At 39.8% G+C, this 14,313-nt stretch overlaps 1 protein-coding gene across 1 annotated transcript in view; it reads right to left on the bottom strand.

Annotated features, from left to right (window-relative positions):
- CCDC68 (coiled-coil domain containing 68) overlaps positions 1-14,313 on the bottom strand; it is a 49,771-nt gene that overhangs the window by 17,089 nt on the left and 18,369 nt on the right. Inside the window, exons 4-7 of the mRNA XM_080821959.1 lie at positions 10,963-11,103; positions 9,670-9,795; positions 9,280-9,408; positions 3,443-3,525 (exon numbers count right to left, since the gene is read on the bottom strand). Of these exons, the coding sequence (XP_080678085.1) occupies positions 3,443-3,525; positions 9,280-9,408; positions 9,670-9,795; positions 10,963-11,103 (479 nt within the window). The remainder of the gene's footprint in view (positions 1-3,442; positions 3,526-9,279; positions 9,409-9,669; positions 9,796-10,962; positions 11,104-14,313) is intronic.

Raw genomic sequence — 14,313 nt, 5'->3', positions numbered from 1 at the left:
CAACACAATGGTGAGTTCCCTGGGTTTTCTTTTTGCCTCATATATCCCAGACTTGGAGCTGAAAAAGTCTGTAGTCTGGGAATGCCAAAGAGAGCGAACAAGAAAAGCCCCATCAACGAGAGAGGAAAATCTTGGCCCTATTCTGAGGAAGGGAATCGAGGATCCTCTCTCCATTTGGCACTGAGGGAGTGCACAGAGCACCATTTCTGATATTCTTCCTCTGAGATTCCTCAACGTTCAAGTCTATCCTATCTTTAACGTTCAAAGTCTATCCTATCTTTAACTTGCAGACATGGGAAAACAAATGGCTTAGCCTTTAGTAACATGGGATGATCGTAGCGTAAGTACTTGGCAAGAAACCTACCCTCAATCACTCTGATGACCAATGCCTGCCAAACACTAAGGCAAAGGAAATTGAATTAAGGGAGGGTTCTCTATCCATTCATCAGGATACGCTAACAATCTATCTTTGGGTAACTTACACCATCAGAGTGCAGCATTATTCACCCACACTATACCTTACCCTCTGCTCCGCGCTGTTCTAATGGCTTTGACTTCATTGTTTTCTGACATCAGGGTATCCTTTTTTGAAGGATTTTTCTGAGGGACAGCTCCTGTGTTTCTCCAAAGGAATAACTCTAAAATGGATCTCTGTGTTTGTCTGTGATGTCACAGGGCAGAGGGACAAGCTGGGAAACTGCCTTCTGCTCATAGACACACAGGGGAATTAGGAAACCAGTCTGAGGAAAGCCTCTGGAGGTCTCCAGAAATGAAAGGAGGTCAAATCTCTTTTATAGCAAATGAGCACTGACTGCTGTGAGATTTCTGGAGCCCAAACTCCCAGCTCTTACAACTTCTGAAAGGCTGTATAATCGCTTCACCATCTAGAAGCTCAGTTTCCTCCCCGAAAAGTTGATGAAAGGATTAAATTCAATAAGGTGCCTGGGGTTACTCTATAAACAGCAAGGCACAATACATGTGTTGGTTAGTAGCGACGGTAGTACAAATACGGAGTCAACCTTGTTTTTCATGAGATGCTTCTGCCAAGTATCTTAACTCTCGTTAAAAGTAATTGTGGAGACTAGCGTAATATAATTATATATTCATATCCATATGCAAAAAACCTGTCATTTTCTCCTGAATTATTGAACACTTTAAAGTCATCATTTTTAGAGATGCTTTTAAATATTAGAAATGCCAGGTTAGAACATACTAAATCTTTTCATCAAAATGGCAGAGAGTCATGGCACCTTTCAAACCCGCCATCTTGCCCAAGGGAAATTTAGTCACCCAGAACCCCCTGCTCGGAGCCAGCTGGAGAAAACCACTGAGAAAAGTTAATAAATCACACAGGAAAAACAAGGAACAAGAAGGAGTGAAACTGTACAAATACACACAACTGAATAGGAACAACAAAATCGTGTGGTTTTTAAAAACCCATTAGGTGCTGAAGGGCGGTCCTCCTGCCTTCCCATGAGATGCATCTTCTTTACGGCCATATCTGTTCAATCTTCATCTACCCAGGAATCTTCTTATTTATGGTAGCTTAACCAACTCTCTATTGCTTTAACCAAAAGAGCCTGACTCCCACTGATTCCATTTTCTTGTCACATTGCAGAGTGAATACCTCTACACACAGACAAATAATAAGTAAGATAAATATTTGTGATGCCTACAATCTATGAAAATTACATAAGCCTGGATGTTCAAACACCTTTCTAGAAACACAAAACATCCATTTCCCTTAAGACATTTCTAAATCCTCCCTAAGAGCTTTCTGAGAATTCCCTATAACAACTGTTCATATATAAGAGAACAGAAGGAATAGTTCAATTTGGTTTTTAAAATGGTTACATTTTTGGCTCAAAGACTGACAAAAATCCTATTATCAATAAAAATCACTTTTAAAGAAAAAAAAATCAGACTCAGATTGTCTGGGCTCTTGATGGAAAACATATTGTACCAGCCAGTAGTTCTGCTGCATGGACAGCCTGTCTTCCAGAAAGAAAAAAAGAAAACACAACATAATCCACAGATTTACTTAGAGTTAGGTTAGGAGTATATGCAAGTGATTCTGAAGACCTATGGATGTCGTCCACAGTACTTCCTTCATCTTCTACAGAGATGCACAGTGCTACCTGCCCTCCTGGGGCTATATGTTTGTTCACAAGGAAGAATATGGGTAAATGAACATCAGTGATATTTCAGCGTGTTCTGAATATGGAAATGCAATCGTTGGGGTCAGCCCCGGTCTGGACTTTGACAAATGTGGTCCACTACATGAACATGACCCAGACAGAAGGCAGAAGCTTTTGAGAGATGAGAAGAGAAAGAGAGATCATTGGAAAGGAAAGAGAAACAGAAAAAAAAAAAAAAATCAAAGACCAAGAGAGAGGGATATTTGAGTATATACGATTGAATAAGTGAAAATAAGAATTTGTAATTTCTGAGGCTCATCAGAGTGCTTGATATCCTAGGAAGCGATAGTTCCAGATGGATACAATAAGACCTCAAAATGGGCCTGAATTTGAACACTGTATCAGGACCTATAGTGACAGTGCCAGGTTCAGAATGAGAAGGGAAGGGAAGGGAAGGGGAGGGGAGGGGAGGCAAGGCGGGGAGTGAGGAAATTTTATATGTGATGAGTTATTACATGATGTTGCACAGAATTTTTCTTTTTTCTTTTTTTTAAAAGATTTATTTATTTATTTATTTATTTATTTGAGAAAGAGATCACAAGTAGGCAGAAAGGCAGGCAGAGAGAGAGAGAGGAGGAAGCAGGCTCCCGGCTGAGCAGAGAGCCCGATGCAGGACTCGATCCCAGGACCCTGAGATCATGACCTGAGCCAAAGGCAGAGGTTTTAACCCACTGAGCCACCCAGGCGCCCTCCACAGATTTTTTCTAAGCCCCGTGAAGTGAAGTAATCCAACACTTGGGTGGTACCCATGGTCCACACCCATACTTGGGACTGTAACAGCTTGTGAATTACGAGTATTCGGAAATAAGTCCAAAGAACTAAGAATGCATTCAGAGTAGTTCCTTCATACTCTGCAAAGTTGAGGAGCACTGTAAAAGGATCTGACAGTTCTGTTTGAGGGCTAGCCACTTTGCTGCAGGCTACAGCTGAGACCCTTTAACAAAATCAGAAGCATTAGGAGGGAATGAAGCATCCTCTTCAACAATCCAGTCAACAGGGAAGGGACAGGCTCATTCATTCTTCAGGAGGACTGACCCTGCCCTAGTTTCCCAGTACCTCCAGGGAACTCTGCCAGTGGGAGGGAGGGGAGGCACATGGCTATTCATATTAAGAAATCTCCCTTTGTCCTGCCCTTTCAGCCCTCCTGTCTCCTTGGAGGGTGCTAGCCTGCTGTCCACTGGCCAGTGGACAGCAGAGAGGAAAGGTGTCGGGAACCGCTTTCGTAAGGAGGGAGATTTGCAGACCTTTTAGCATACGTAGCATTGGATTTGAGTTGCAGCAGCTTGTTCTCCAAAGACAGTTTTCTTTCTAGCAGTGTTTTCTTTTCCTAGAAGGAAATAAAATACAATCTCATTTATTTCTGTGCATGTGTGCGTGTGTTTGCTAAGTCACTCTTGCAAACTGTTGGCAAAAAGCACTTCTTATAATATTAGACAATATTTTTAAGCTAAAGAGCTCATTTCAGATGGCACTGTTACCATCCACCCCAGGGAGACCCAGCCAGCATCCTCTCGTGTGGTTTCCAAGTAGCTCAGCGACAGGTCAAGACGAGCTGTCCTCACTCCCCTCACTTGCCTGGAGAGGTTTTGTTCCTCCTCCAGCCAACTACGGAAGTATATCTTGCTCGGTCGAACTCCGCCTCTCTCCACCCCACCCAGATCCAAACTGGCAGCTCATCTCTCTAGGCATCCGCTCTCCCTCCATCCCACCTGCTTCCCCCTCATTAGACCAAGTCGCTGGTATCCAAGGACACTATTGACCTTATTCCGCTACCTGCCCACACGGCATCTGCCAGAAAGTAGAAAAGTAGCAAATGAATTTCTAGTGAAGGAGCAAGACCAGGGGTAATAAAGTCACTTCCTAGTTAGAATAGAAGAGATATTTTGACACGGAAAGAGAAAACCTAAAAAATACCTGAATATCATTATTAAACCAAATTCTTTCCAGTCAAAAGAAAAACAGTAATCCATGAAAAACCAAGCTGGGATGATTGTGGGTGGCTGTTGTTGTTGTTGTTGTTTTTAATATTGGATGGCAAGAGATGTTTTGACACTGTTTACGATGCTGTTTAAAACCACTCCTGCTGCAGTGTTTATGCAGGTAAATTACGAAATGTGGTGTTATAGAGCGAAAATATGGGAATCTCTTTGGACACGGACCGACCTGGTTTTGAAACTGGGACTGTAATAATTTTTGCCAAGGCTTTAACCTCTCTGGGCCTTATGTTTGTTAAGAAAAATTAGCCAAAACTTGGAAATCAAAACCATCTATGAATTTAATGTCCTACTGGGTCCTACTGTTGAATAACCAATCCTCATGCAGAATGTCTGTGTTTGACTTTATTGTTTACGGTTTGATTAGAGCCCTGACTCTGTGAAGTTGTATGTTTATTTGTAGATTTCTGCCTGGTAGAAAAGATAATCCCACAGGTTATGGTTTGATTGCCTTCAAAAATATTAACCAGTTTTATATCTAATCTAGTAATCTGATCCTATATTCCTTTTTTCAAAATGCCTATACATAGCCAGTTTCTCCACATTTTGTATTTAAACTGGTTTTACCATCTTACTGCTTCCCTTGTTAATGAATGAGTTGAGTAAAATACCTGACATGTATTCATTCTATATGTTTTTAAGTCACGGTTTTTTAAAGTCATGACTTTTCGAACATCCCTAAAATAGGGATAATGTTACCTATATTGAAAGGGTTGGGATGGTTGGAGATACTATATGTGAAAGCCCCACATGCTTCTCTTGTACATATTAAGACCTCAATGTATAATTTGAAGGTGCCAAACACTTCCTGTCTTACGTGCTATCATTTTTTAAGTTTATATTAAATTTTTTCAATTTTTTTCTGTAGCATTCTTGTCACATATAGGAATCTAACTTAGGTTCCCTAGCTGTATTCAACTTATTTTTGAGGGATCATGGGTATGCCTTGTAAGCTTATTATGATACTTGGATCATCCAAGAAATACATCACTGGTAATATATTTTGACTTTGTAGGGAGGAAAATGGTGTTTAACATCCCTCCTAATGGACTTACTATCCATGAATGGATCTTCATAACCAGGGTTCAAGCAGACTGGACAACTGGACAAGTAAACATTCGACTCTGGACAAGGTTCCAGCATGGAGCCTGGACTCTTAATGCTTCCTCTCTGACAACACGGACAATCACACCATACAGGCTGGCACTTTTTCTCAGGGACAGCGTCTTGTGGAAAAGGAAAGGAATTCACAGCACCACCCAGTGGGCAAAACACTCTTCCCAAAACTGCCCCTCTGGGAAGCTCAAGAGCTCCCTCCCCCTACCGATCAAAGTGGAGTAGACACCAATTTAAATAATGGCCGTATGTTAACATCTAAATGATTTAGGAACCAAGTATATCATTTTTATCTGACGCCAGAGAACATGGGGGCATAATGGAAAGCATGTTGAACCGGTAACTGGAGGACAGTGGAATCGTTCCTGGTTCCCACTGTTCTCATTTACAAAATGGTGATGAGGAAACTAGGTGGTCTCCAAAGCACCTCTGAGCTCTAAATTTCTAATAGAGCTAAATCAATGACACTGGAAAACAAATATGAAGCAACAGAATTGCACTGCTAGCAAAAGGAACATATGCCGTATTAAAACGCTCTTATTGGGTGGTTTTGCTGGCTTATCGTTGTGTTTATGGAATTCATTCTCACTGCATTCCTGATTAAAGTGGGACAGATGGTGAAGGTTTTAAGTAATGTGTTCATTACCAGACCTCATACCACTAATGGCTATTTACTGGAGCAGTGGCTTGTTCAAGTGAGTAGAAAATGAATCCTTTTCCAGGGGCCACCCACTACCAGGGCAATATTTATCAACTGTGTGGGTGTTCATTTTTAATTTTCATTTTCTTTCTGAACTCCTATCTTTCTCCTACTAAGGCAGAAATCTAGAGTTAACCCTCCTCTCATTCTGATACACACCCCCTACCTGAGGAACCATTTATCACAGCCTTAAAAGTATTCTTGCTATTACCCTGCAAAAGAAGGTATTGCCAAGTTTTTCTCCTTATAGTTTAATTTGTTTGCTTATTTGTTTTACAGATACAACATCCCTTTTAAAAAACTCCTGCACAGTGCCCTTCCAGCCATCCCCACCTACCTCCACCTCCAGCTCCCTGAGGTTCCAATAAGCCCCACTCCAGGAAATTACTGAACTAGAATATTCCAGAAGGTTCCTGCATGTCATGAACCATGGGTATCCTATCCACTTACTTTGTCACAGAGCACCCAGAGACAGCCCACCATTATGGGTCAATATCAAAATAAAGGCCAAAAACCCAAAAACACACAAAAAAGATAAATGCTAAGCTATTTCTTCTCAAAAATGCCTATTAGTACCTAGCCAGTCAGGTTTATTCTGGGGTACTTTCCCCTACCTTCAATATGGTTGTTTGCTTCCCTAGGAGAATGAATGAAAAGAAGTAGGAGAAGTTCCTGGAGTACCATAGAACCCAGATAACCCACATTGCAATTTCTACAAAGACACCACACCTGGTTCATTCACAAACAGATACCCCGCCTCTAGCTCTGACTGGTACATGGTAAGTACTCAAGCATTTGTTGAGCAAACAGTGAAGTGACTGTAACCCACAATTCTGAGATGAACTCACATTCAGTACAGACTTCGCAGGATTTCTAAGAAATAGAAATGATACTCCACAGCTGGCTATTAAACCTGGCCTATTGTGACTGGGTTTGGGTTGGAGGTGATCACAAGTCTAAATTCAAATGAAAGCTGGTTAATCGGCCCTATTTGCATTTCAGAATTGTCTTCCTTTCCTAAAGGCAAACGTTCTTTGTGCTGAGATTGTGGAACTATTTATTACAGGATAAATATTCTAACGCTACAAAGTAGTCATCCAAATGTTACAGTTTGTCCAAAATATCCTAACTATAAACTGTCTGCACTGTAGCAAACCAGCTGCTGAAGGATATTCTAGCCCAGAGATTCTGGGGACAGTAACACATTCAGTGACCCACCATGCAACATACACAACACAGATGTAGCTATATATTATTATTACTAGATTCAGTTAAATTTGGGCTTATTTAATTTTTGTAATTTCCTCATAGGACCTTCATTGGCACTACAAATTCAACCAAACTCAGTGTTATAAATTAAGTGACTGGGAAATATGTAGAAAGTTAACCAAATTCCTTTGGCAAGAATCATCAACATTGAAATGTGACACTTTTGAAGTGACATTTCTCAAATGGCATCAACTCAAGGAGACATGAAGCAGAATAAGGCTGAGAAGGGAAGAGGCAAATCAGGGAATTACTAGAATAAATATAAAAATTTATTGACAGGCAGCAGTCAAAGCCTATATATTCTTCCTTTAAGATTTTATTTTTAAGTAATCTCCATACCCAATATGAGGCTCGAACTTACAATCCTGAGAATAAGAGTCTCGTGCTCCACTGAATGAGCCAGGCGTCCAGGCACCTCCAAAGCCTATATTCTTATCTACCCCAAATTCAGTTTCAGAGAGCCCAGTTTTCTATTAGTTTGTTTTGCCACTAAAACCCCAGTATTCCTTGGTTTGTCTGTATTCTAAATTCTAAGGGATGCGTTATTTAATTTATGGGCTCACCTTTTGCATATATTTGGAGTGTCAGGCCCTCAAAGGCACACTGCATGAAGTTTTTAAGAATTTTTTGCTCTGTCCCAACTCTTCTCTAAATTGTCTCTTATGGAAGTTCTAATTCCTACAGGATGTCTTTTCTTTTCTTTTTTAAGATTATATTTATTTATTTGACAGAGAAAGAGAGATCACAAGTAGGCAGAGAGGCAGGCAGAGAGAAAGGGAGAAGCAGGCTCCCCACCGAGCAGGGAGCCTGATGTGGGGCTCGATCCCAGGACTCTGAGATCATGACCTGAACTGAAGGCAGAGGCCCAACCCACTGAGCCACCCAGGTGCCCCCAGGATGTCTTTTCTTAATGTGAACTATATCTGTTCTAATGCAGCCATAGGTATTCGCAACCCTAAAGTGAGCTTGGGTAGCCACTGTATGACTATGTCCCTGACTCTAATACGTAGGACTGCTGTGATACTGCTGTGATTACAGGGATCCACTGTATGATGACTAGTAATAGGTGGGCTTGTGATCGTTCCCATTGTTTCTACTCGCAGCCTCATCTGCTTCCCCTTTCTAAGCCAGACATGCACTAGAGAAAGTGACAAAGGATGATATGACCGCAGTATTTGTAGAGCAGTCAATCAGCGACTATTCAGATCATTCTAAGTGTGTAAGAGGAGGAACTAACATTATTGAGTACTTCCTGCAGTCTTAGTAGTTGCAAAGAATACTTACTTTCAATTAATATCTTACTTATTTTAGGGGTGCCTGGGTGGCTCCTTGGTTGGGCATCCTGCTCTTCATTTTTGCTCAGATCATGATCTCAGGGTCATGAAATCAAGGCCCCTGTTGGGCTCTATGGTCAGCAGAGAGTCTGCTTGAGATTCTCTCTCTCCCTCTCCTTCTGCCCCCCTCCCACTGCTCCCTTTAGCATGCATAATTTCTCTCTAAAATATATGTAATTATGGGGCTCCTGGTGGCTCAGTCTTTAAGGGTCTGCCTTTGGCTCAGGTCATGATCCCAGGGTCCTAGGATCGAGCCCCACATCAGGCTCCCTGCTTGGTGGGGAGCCTGCTTCTCCCTCTCCCACTCCCCCTGCTTGTGTTCCCTTTCTCACTGTGTCTCTCTCAGTCAAATAAATAAATAAAATCTTTAAAATATATACATATATAATTATACAAACATATTTAATTATATAAATCTATAAACTATATTTATATAATATATAAATAACACATGTAACATACATATAACATATATATAACATATATAAATATATATAGATATAACTATAAATGTATATATATGTGTGTGTGTACGTGTGTGTGTATATATATATACACACATATATATACACACACACACACATATCTTATTTATTTTAGTGTTACTTTCTTTCATTCCCTCCCTAACCCTGTCTGGAAGAAATCCCTTTATATCCCCAGGAGCTCACCTTTTCCATCCTCTCTACAAGGTTCTCCAGCTCTGTGATTTGATTATGTTTTTCTTCAAGCTTTTCAGCGACTTGATTCAGATTTTCAACATGTTGTTTCAATTGCTGTTCCTTTTCAAGTTTGTTAACCTTTGGTCAGAAAAACAACTGTCAAACTCTTGCTTTTATTAAATTTACACAGATATTTTCTTGCTCTATAATGCCGAGTAGCCAAAAAAAATGTAATAATTCACACTTGATTGAAATTACGCTTTCGAATTTAGGGTTTCCTTCAAAACAAACCCGATGGGCTACAACAACACTGAAGCCATGTAGAATTAATGAGATATTAGTATTCCTAGAATGGTTACATGTGTTTGTTTTCCCATTGACATGGGGCTAGCTCCCTACCTCGAGTAAGTGTTTACCAGCCTCATGCTTCTTTCTAACTTCTTCAGACTGTGTCTGGTAGATTTCAAATAACCTCTGGGCCACGTTTCTCAGAGCTGTTGCTCCCGCTTGTCTGGAGGCTTCCAGCTGGGAAAAGAGGTCATGAATGTTTTGATATTTACAGCAAAAATGGGTTAAAGGCAGAACAGTGTGATAAGGGGTAGAAAACAGGTTGTAACTGTACCATGTGCACCCTCCTAGATCATAGAGCAGAGAAATGATCCGGTAAGAGGAAAATGTACAATGAGAAATGTCCTATTTAGGAAAACTGTCGTGCAGAAGGATTTGCATGACGATTGACCAGGCCAATCCACAGCTCCAAGGCAATGCCTTGTGTTTATAAACTGCACCCTTCAAAGACTGCACAGTACCTTCTCAGCTTATACACTTATTCATGTTTTATCAGTGATATCTGCAACAGTCCTAAGAGACGTATTTTCCTAAATTAGCCATGGGACAAGATGTGAGGATTAAGGGCAAGTGTCATGAATTTCTCAAAGGACTTAACCTAAAGAAATAATCAAGAATGGCCACAAAGATTTACCTACAGAGCTATTCATTGCAGGACTGCCTACATAACAAATAAACAAACAAACAAAAATATATATGTATAAAGCATCCAAGAATAGATTAATTAAATAAAATGATGAGACATTTGACGTTGAGTGCTCTAATTAATATTAATTAAACATGAAAGACTTAAAATTATTTAGTAAGAACAGTTAACATGAGACTGACCCTCCTAACACATTTTTCAGTGTAAGACACGGTATTAACTGTAGGCACAACAAAGACCTCTAGAATGGACTCATCTTGCACAACTGAAACTATATCCACTGAACTTTTGTAAAATCTTTTCAATAGTAAACATCGTCTCCAAAATAAAACAGTGAGATTTAATTTATGAAATGGAAAATGTTTTTCTATGTAGATGAGCATCCGTGTGGATCTGTGGATGTATAAGGATGTCTGTCTGCTTTTACACATCCATGAAACTATCTTATTGGCTCAAAAATCCAAAATTAGAAATTTCTCCTAATGGGGCAACTGGGTGGCTCAGTCAGTTAAGCATCCAACTCTTGGTTTTGGCTCAGGTTGTGATCTCAGGGTTGTGAGGTGGAGCCCCACGTCAGGTTCCACACTCAGCAAGGAGTCTGCTTGAGAGTGTCTCTCCCTTTCCTCTTGCCTCTCCTCACTCTCTCCCAAAATAAAAAATAAATAAAATTAAAAAAAAATTTCTCCTGCTAACCATACCTTGATTTTCAATATTTCATTTTCTTTGTTCATTTCTAAGAGCTGCTCTTCCTTTCCTTTCATCCTTTCCATGAGCAGATCTAAATGGCCACAAGAAGGGTTCATTTCAGGATCAGAGCCATTTTCAATGTTACGACAGTGCTGAAATGAAAAAACATGAAAATCATCAATCTGACTACTCCTTTCCTCTACAAATTTGGCAATAATTAATTATCACTCACTATTACATATACCAAAAAAGATTCAGCTCAACACAAATAAAATACTATATTTTGAATTTCAAATATCAATGGGGAATTCTAGATGAAGCAGCTGGCCTCCATATTTGCTCAAAAATTGATTAGATTATTATATCAAAAAAAAGGTAGGGGCACCTGGTGGCTCAGTGGGTTAAAGCCTCTGCCTTTGACTCCGATCCTGATCTCAGGGTCCTGGGATCAAGCCCCACATCAGGTTCTCTGCTCAGTGGGGAAACTGCTCCCCCCCCACCCCGTCTACCTCTCTGCTGCCTACTTGTGATCTCTGTCTGTCAAATAAATAAATAAAATCTTAAAAAAAAAAAGGTAGCAGTACATATTTTATACTATTATATTTCCTATAATTTATATATACCAGTAAGTCCTTTTTAGGAGACAAATAATACCTACAGGACCATTTTTTCCCTTTTTTATTTAAATTGCAGACATAAGTACATTTTGATTACATTGTATTATAAACTAATATAATCAGGCTTAATAGTTACCATACATAATATTCAACATTCAATGATGCTTCACTGTAATCACCCCATATAAAATTTCCAGAGATGTCAGAACTGAATGTTACTGCCAGTGTGACTCAATATAAACTCTAGCCCACTGAAAATACACTTAGAGCATAAGATAAATCTCATCTGGAATCAAGGACACGTGGCAGTGGAAAGGAAATCTGAAATTATCTAATTCAACTACATCCATTTTACAGATATGAAAAGTGAGGTACTGAGCCCAGGTTTATGCAGTAAAGGGGGGGCTCATGAAACAGCCACTCGAGTATCCATCTTATGCTTTCTGCCTTCCAAATTATTTTGAGACAGACTAAGGAATTACACAATTCTACATACCCTACGTGAAACAATTAAAAAATAACAGCTTCTTTTTAGTAAGCATCTATCATGTGCCACATAATCTTTTAGATGTTTGATAAACACCCCTTTGTCTGAATACTTAAAACACTAGAAGGCACTATGCCCCTTATATGGAGGAGAAAATTGAAGATGAGAGTATTTCACTAACAAGCCTGAGGTTATACATAAAATAACTACCAGAACCAGAATTAGAATCCAAATTTGTTTTACAAAGCCAATATTCTTTTCATTACAAAAAATGGACTACATTTACAGAAAAAAAAAGAGAATATACTGCATGTAAATCATATAGTCACTATAATTCTATCAGGGTTTTATTTTCTCTACTCCAGACCCTACTATGTACTCTCACTCTCTATATATAGAAATTATTTTGTTTTTTTTTTTTAATTTATTAAAGAATGCTTGATGGAGAGACTTGTAGAAGGCAGGTTGCTGGCAGCAGGAGATAGCTACAAAGGTCATGGATGAGTGCATGTTGAACTTTAATGTGCATATGAGTCACTTGGTGATAGATCTGGTGAAAACACAGATTCTGATTCAAGAGGTCTGAGGTGAGGCTCTAGATGTTGCATTTCTTTCTTTCTTTCTTTCTTTCTTTCTTTCTTTCTTTCTTTTCTTTCTTTCTTTTTTTTTTTTAGCCATAGAAGAATATTTGTCGACATGGGAAAATGTGAACAATATACTTCTACATGAAATATGCAGGATATGAAACAATATATCCAGTAATACCATTTTATAGAAAGAAAAATAGCCATATATACAAAATCATGCATAGGAAAAAAAAAAACTGAAGGATGTACCTAGCAAATGTTAATAATGATTATCTCTAGAGAGTAGAATTAGAAGCAATTACACAATTTTTTCCAGTAAATTTCACCTGCCCCCCAAACAGTATCTGCTTTGGGCTATTCTTTCCCAGATGCTGCATTTCTAAAGAGCTCCCTGAAGTATCAGGGACTGCAGCCCACACCTGGACAGCAGCAAAGCCGAGATCACGACAACTAAATTCCTACATGGACATTGTTCAGATATTGCGGGGGAAGGGGCAGGTACTTGGAGGCTGTTATTTGTCTGCCGATCATCTGAGGTTTGAGATGACCAAGGCAGACCCACTAGCTGCACAATTCATCTCTATTCCCAAGAAGCTCCTCCTATCAAGGTCACCAACAACCTCCCCATTGTTGTATCCAGTGGTCAATGTTCACTCCTCAACTTACTTGGCCCATAGGCACCATTTCACACAGTGGCTCCTCCCCGCCTTTCTGAAACCCTTTTTCACTTGTCTTCAGTGACTCCAGTCTCTCCTGGTTTTCCTTCTAATTCACTAGCTTCTTTTTGCAGCCTGGCATGGTGATTCTTCTTCTTTCTCCTAAGTGTTGGGTATCTCAGAACTCAGTGCTCAAATTTTCTGCCATTTCTTTTGGTTTTTAAGATTTACTTATTTATTTTTGAGAGAGAGAGAGAGAGAGAGCTCCTGTGCACATGGGGTGGGGGGTGGAGGGAGAGAATCCTCAAGCAGACTCCCCACTGAGCACAGAGAGGAGGCAGGTCTCAATCTTAGGACCCAGAAGATCATGACCTGAGCCAAAACCAAGAGTTACAGATGCTCAACTGACTGAGCCACCCAGGTGCCCCTGTCATTTCTACCCACACTCATGTTTGGTGATCTCCTCCAATTTTGGAACTTTAAACACTATCCTTATTCCCCAAATCTCTGCCCTGTAGCCTGAACCTCTAAGCCTAGACCCTTCACCCCCAGAATCAGACATGCAGGACTCATTAGAAACCTCCACTTAGAGGTCTAATAAGCAACTCAATAGAACCAAAATGGAATTTTGTATCTTTCTTACCATTTACAAACATTAACTTTTTTTTCCCCTAGTTTCTGAGCACTTAATATAAGAAAATATTTGGAGCTAGTTGTGTCAGTTTGGGAGGCTGAGGATGATAAAGAGAACAATGTTTATGCCTCATATCCTATGTGCTGCATTCTCTGTGGCCATACTATACAGAGGACAACATTAACATTGATGAGGTACACTTGGCTGAGATGAGCTCTAATCTGCATAAACCAGACAAGGCTACGTGTAGATTGCTTGATGTAAAGAATATAAGGCCAGTTGAAGAGGAGAGAGAAATTTAAGTTTATCAATAATCTGATCAACTGACCTAAAATCCTAACAGCTTCTACTCTATGTTCACTTGTGTGACTCAGATGAGTC

This window comes from Martes martes (assembly GCF_963455335.1).
Source record: "Martes martes genome assembly, chromosome: 13".
NCBI classification, from domain to species: domain Eukaryota; kingdom Metazoa; phylum Chordata; class Mammalia; order Carnivora; family Mustelidae; genus Martes; species Martes martes.
This window is presented reverse-complemented; position numbering and strand designations above follow the sequence as displayed.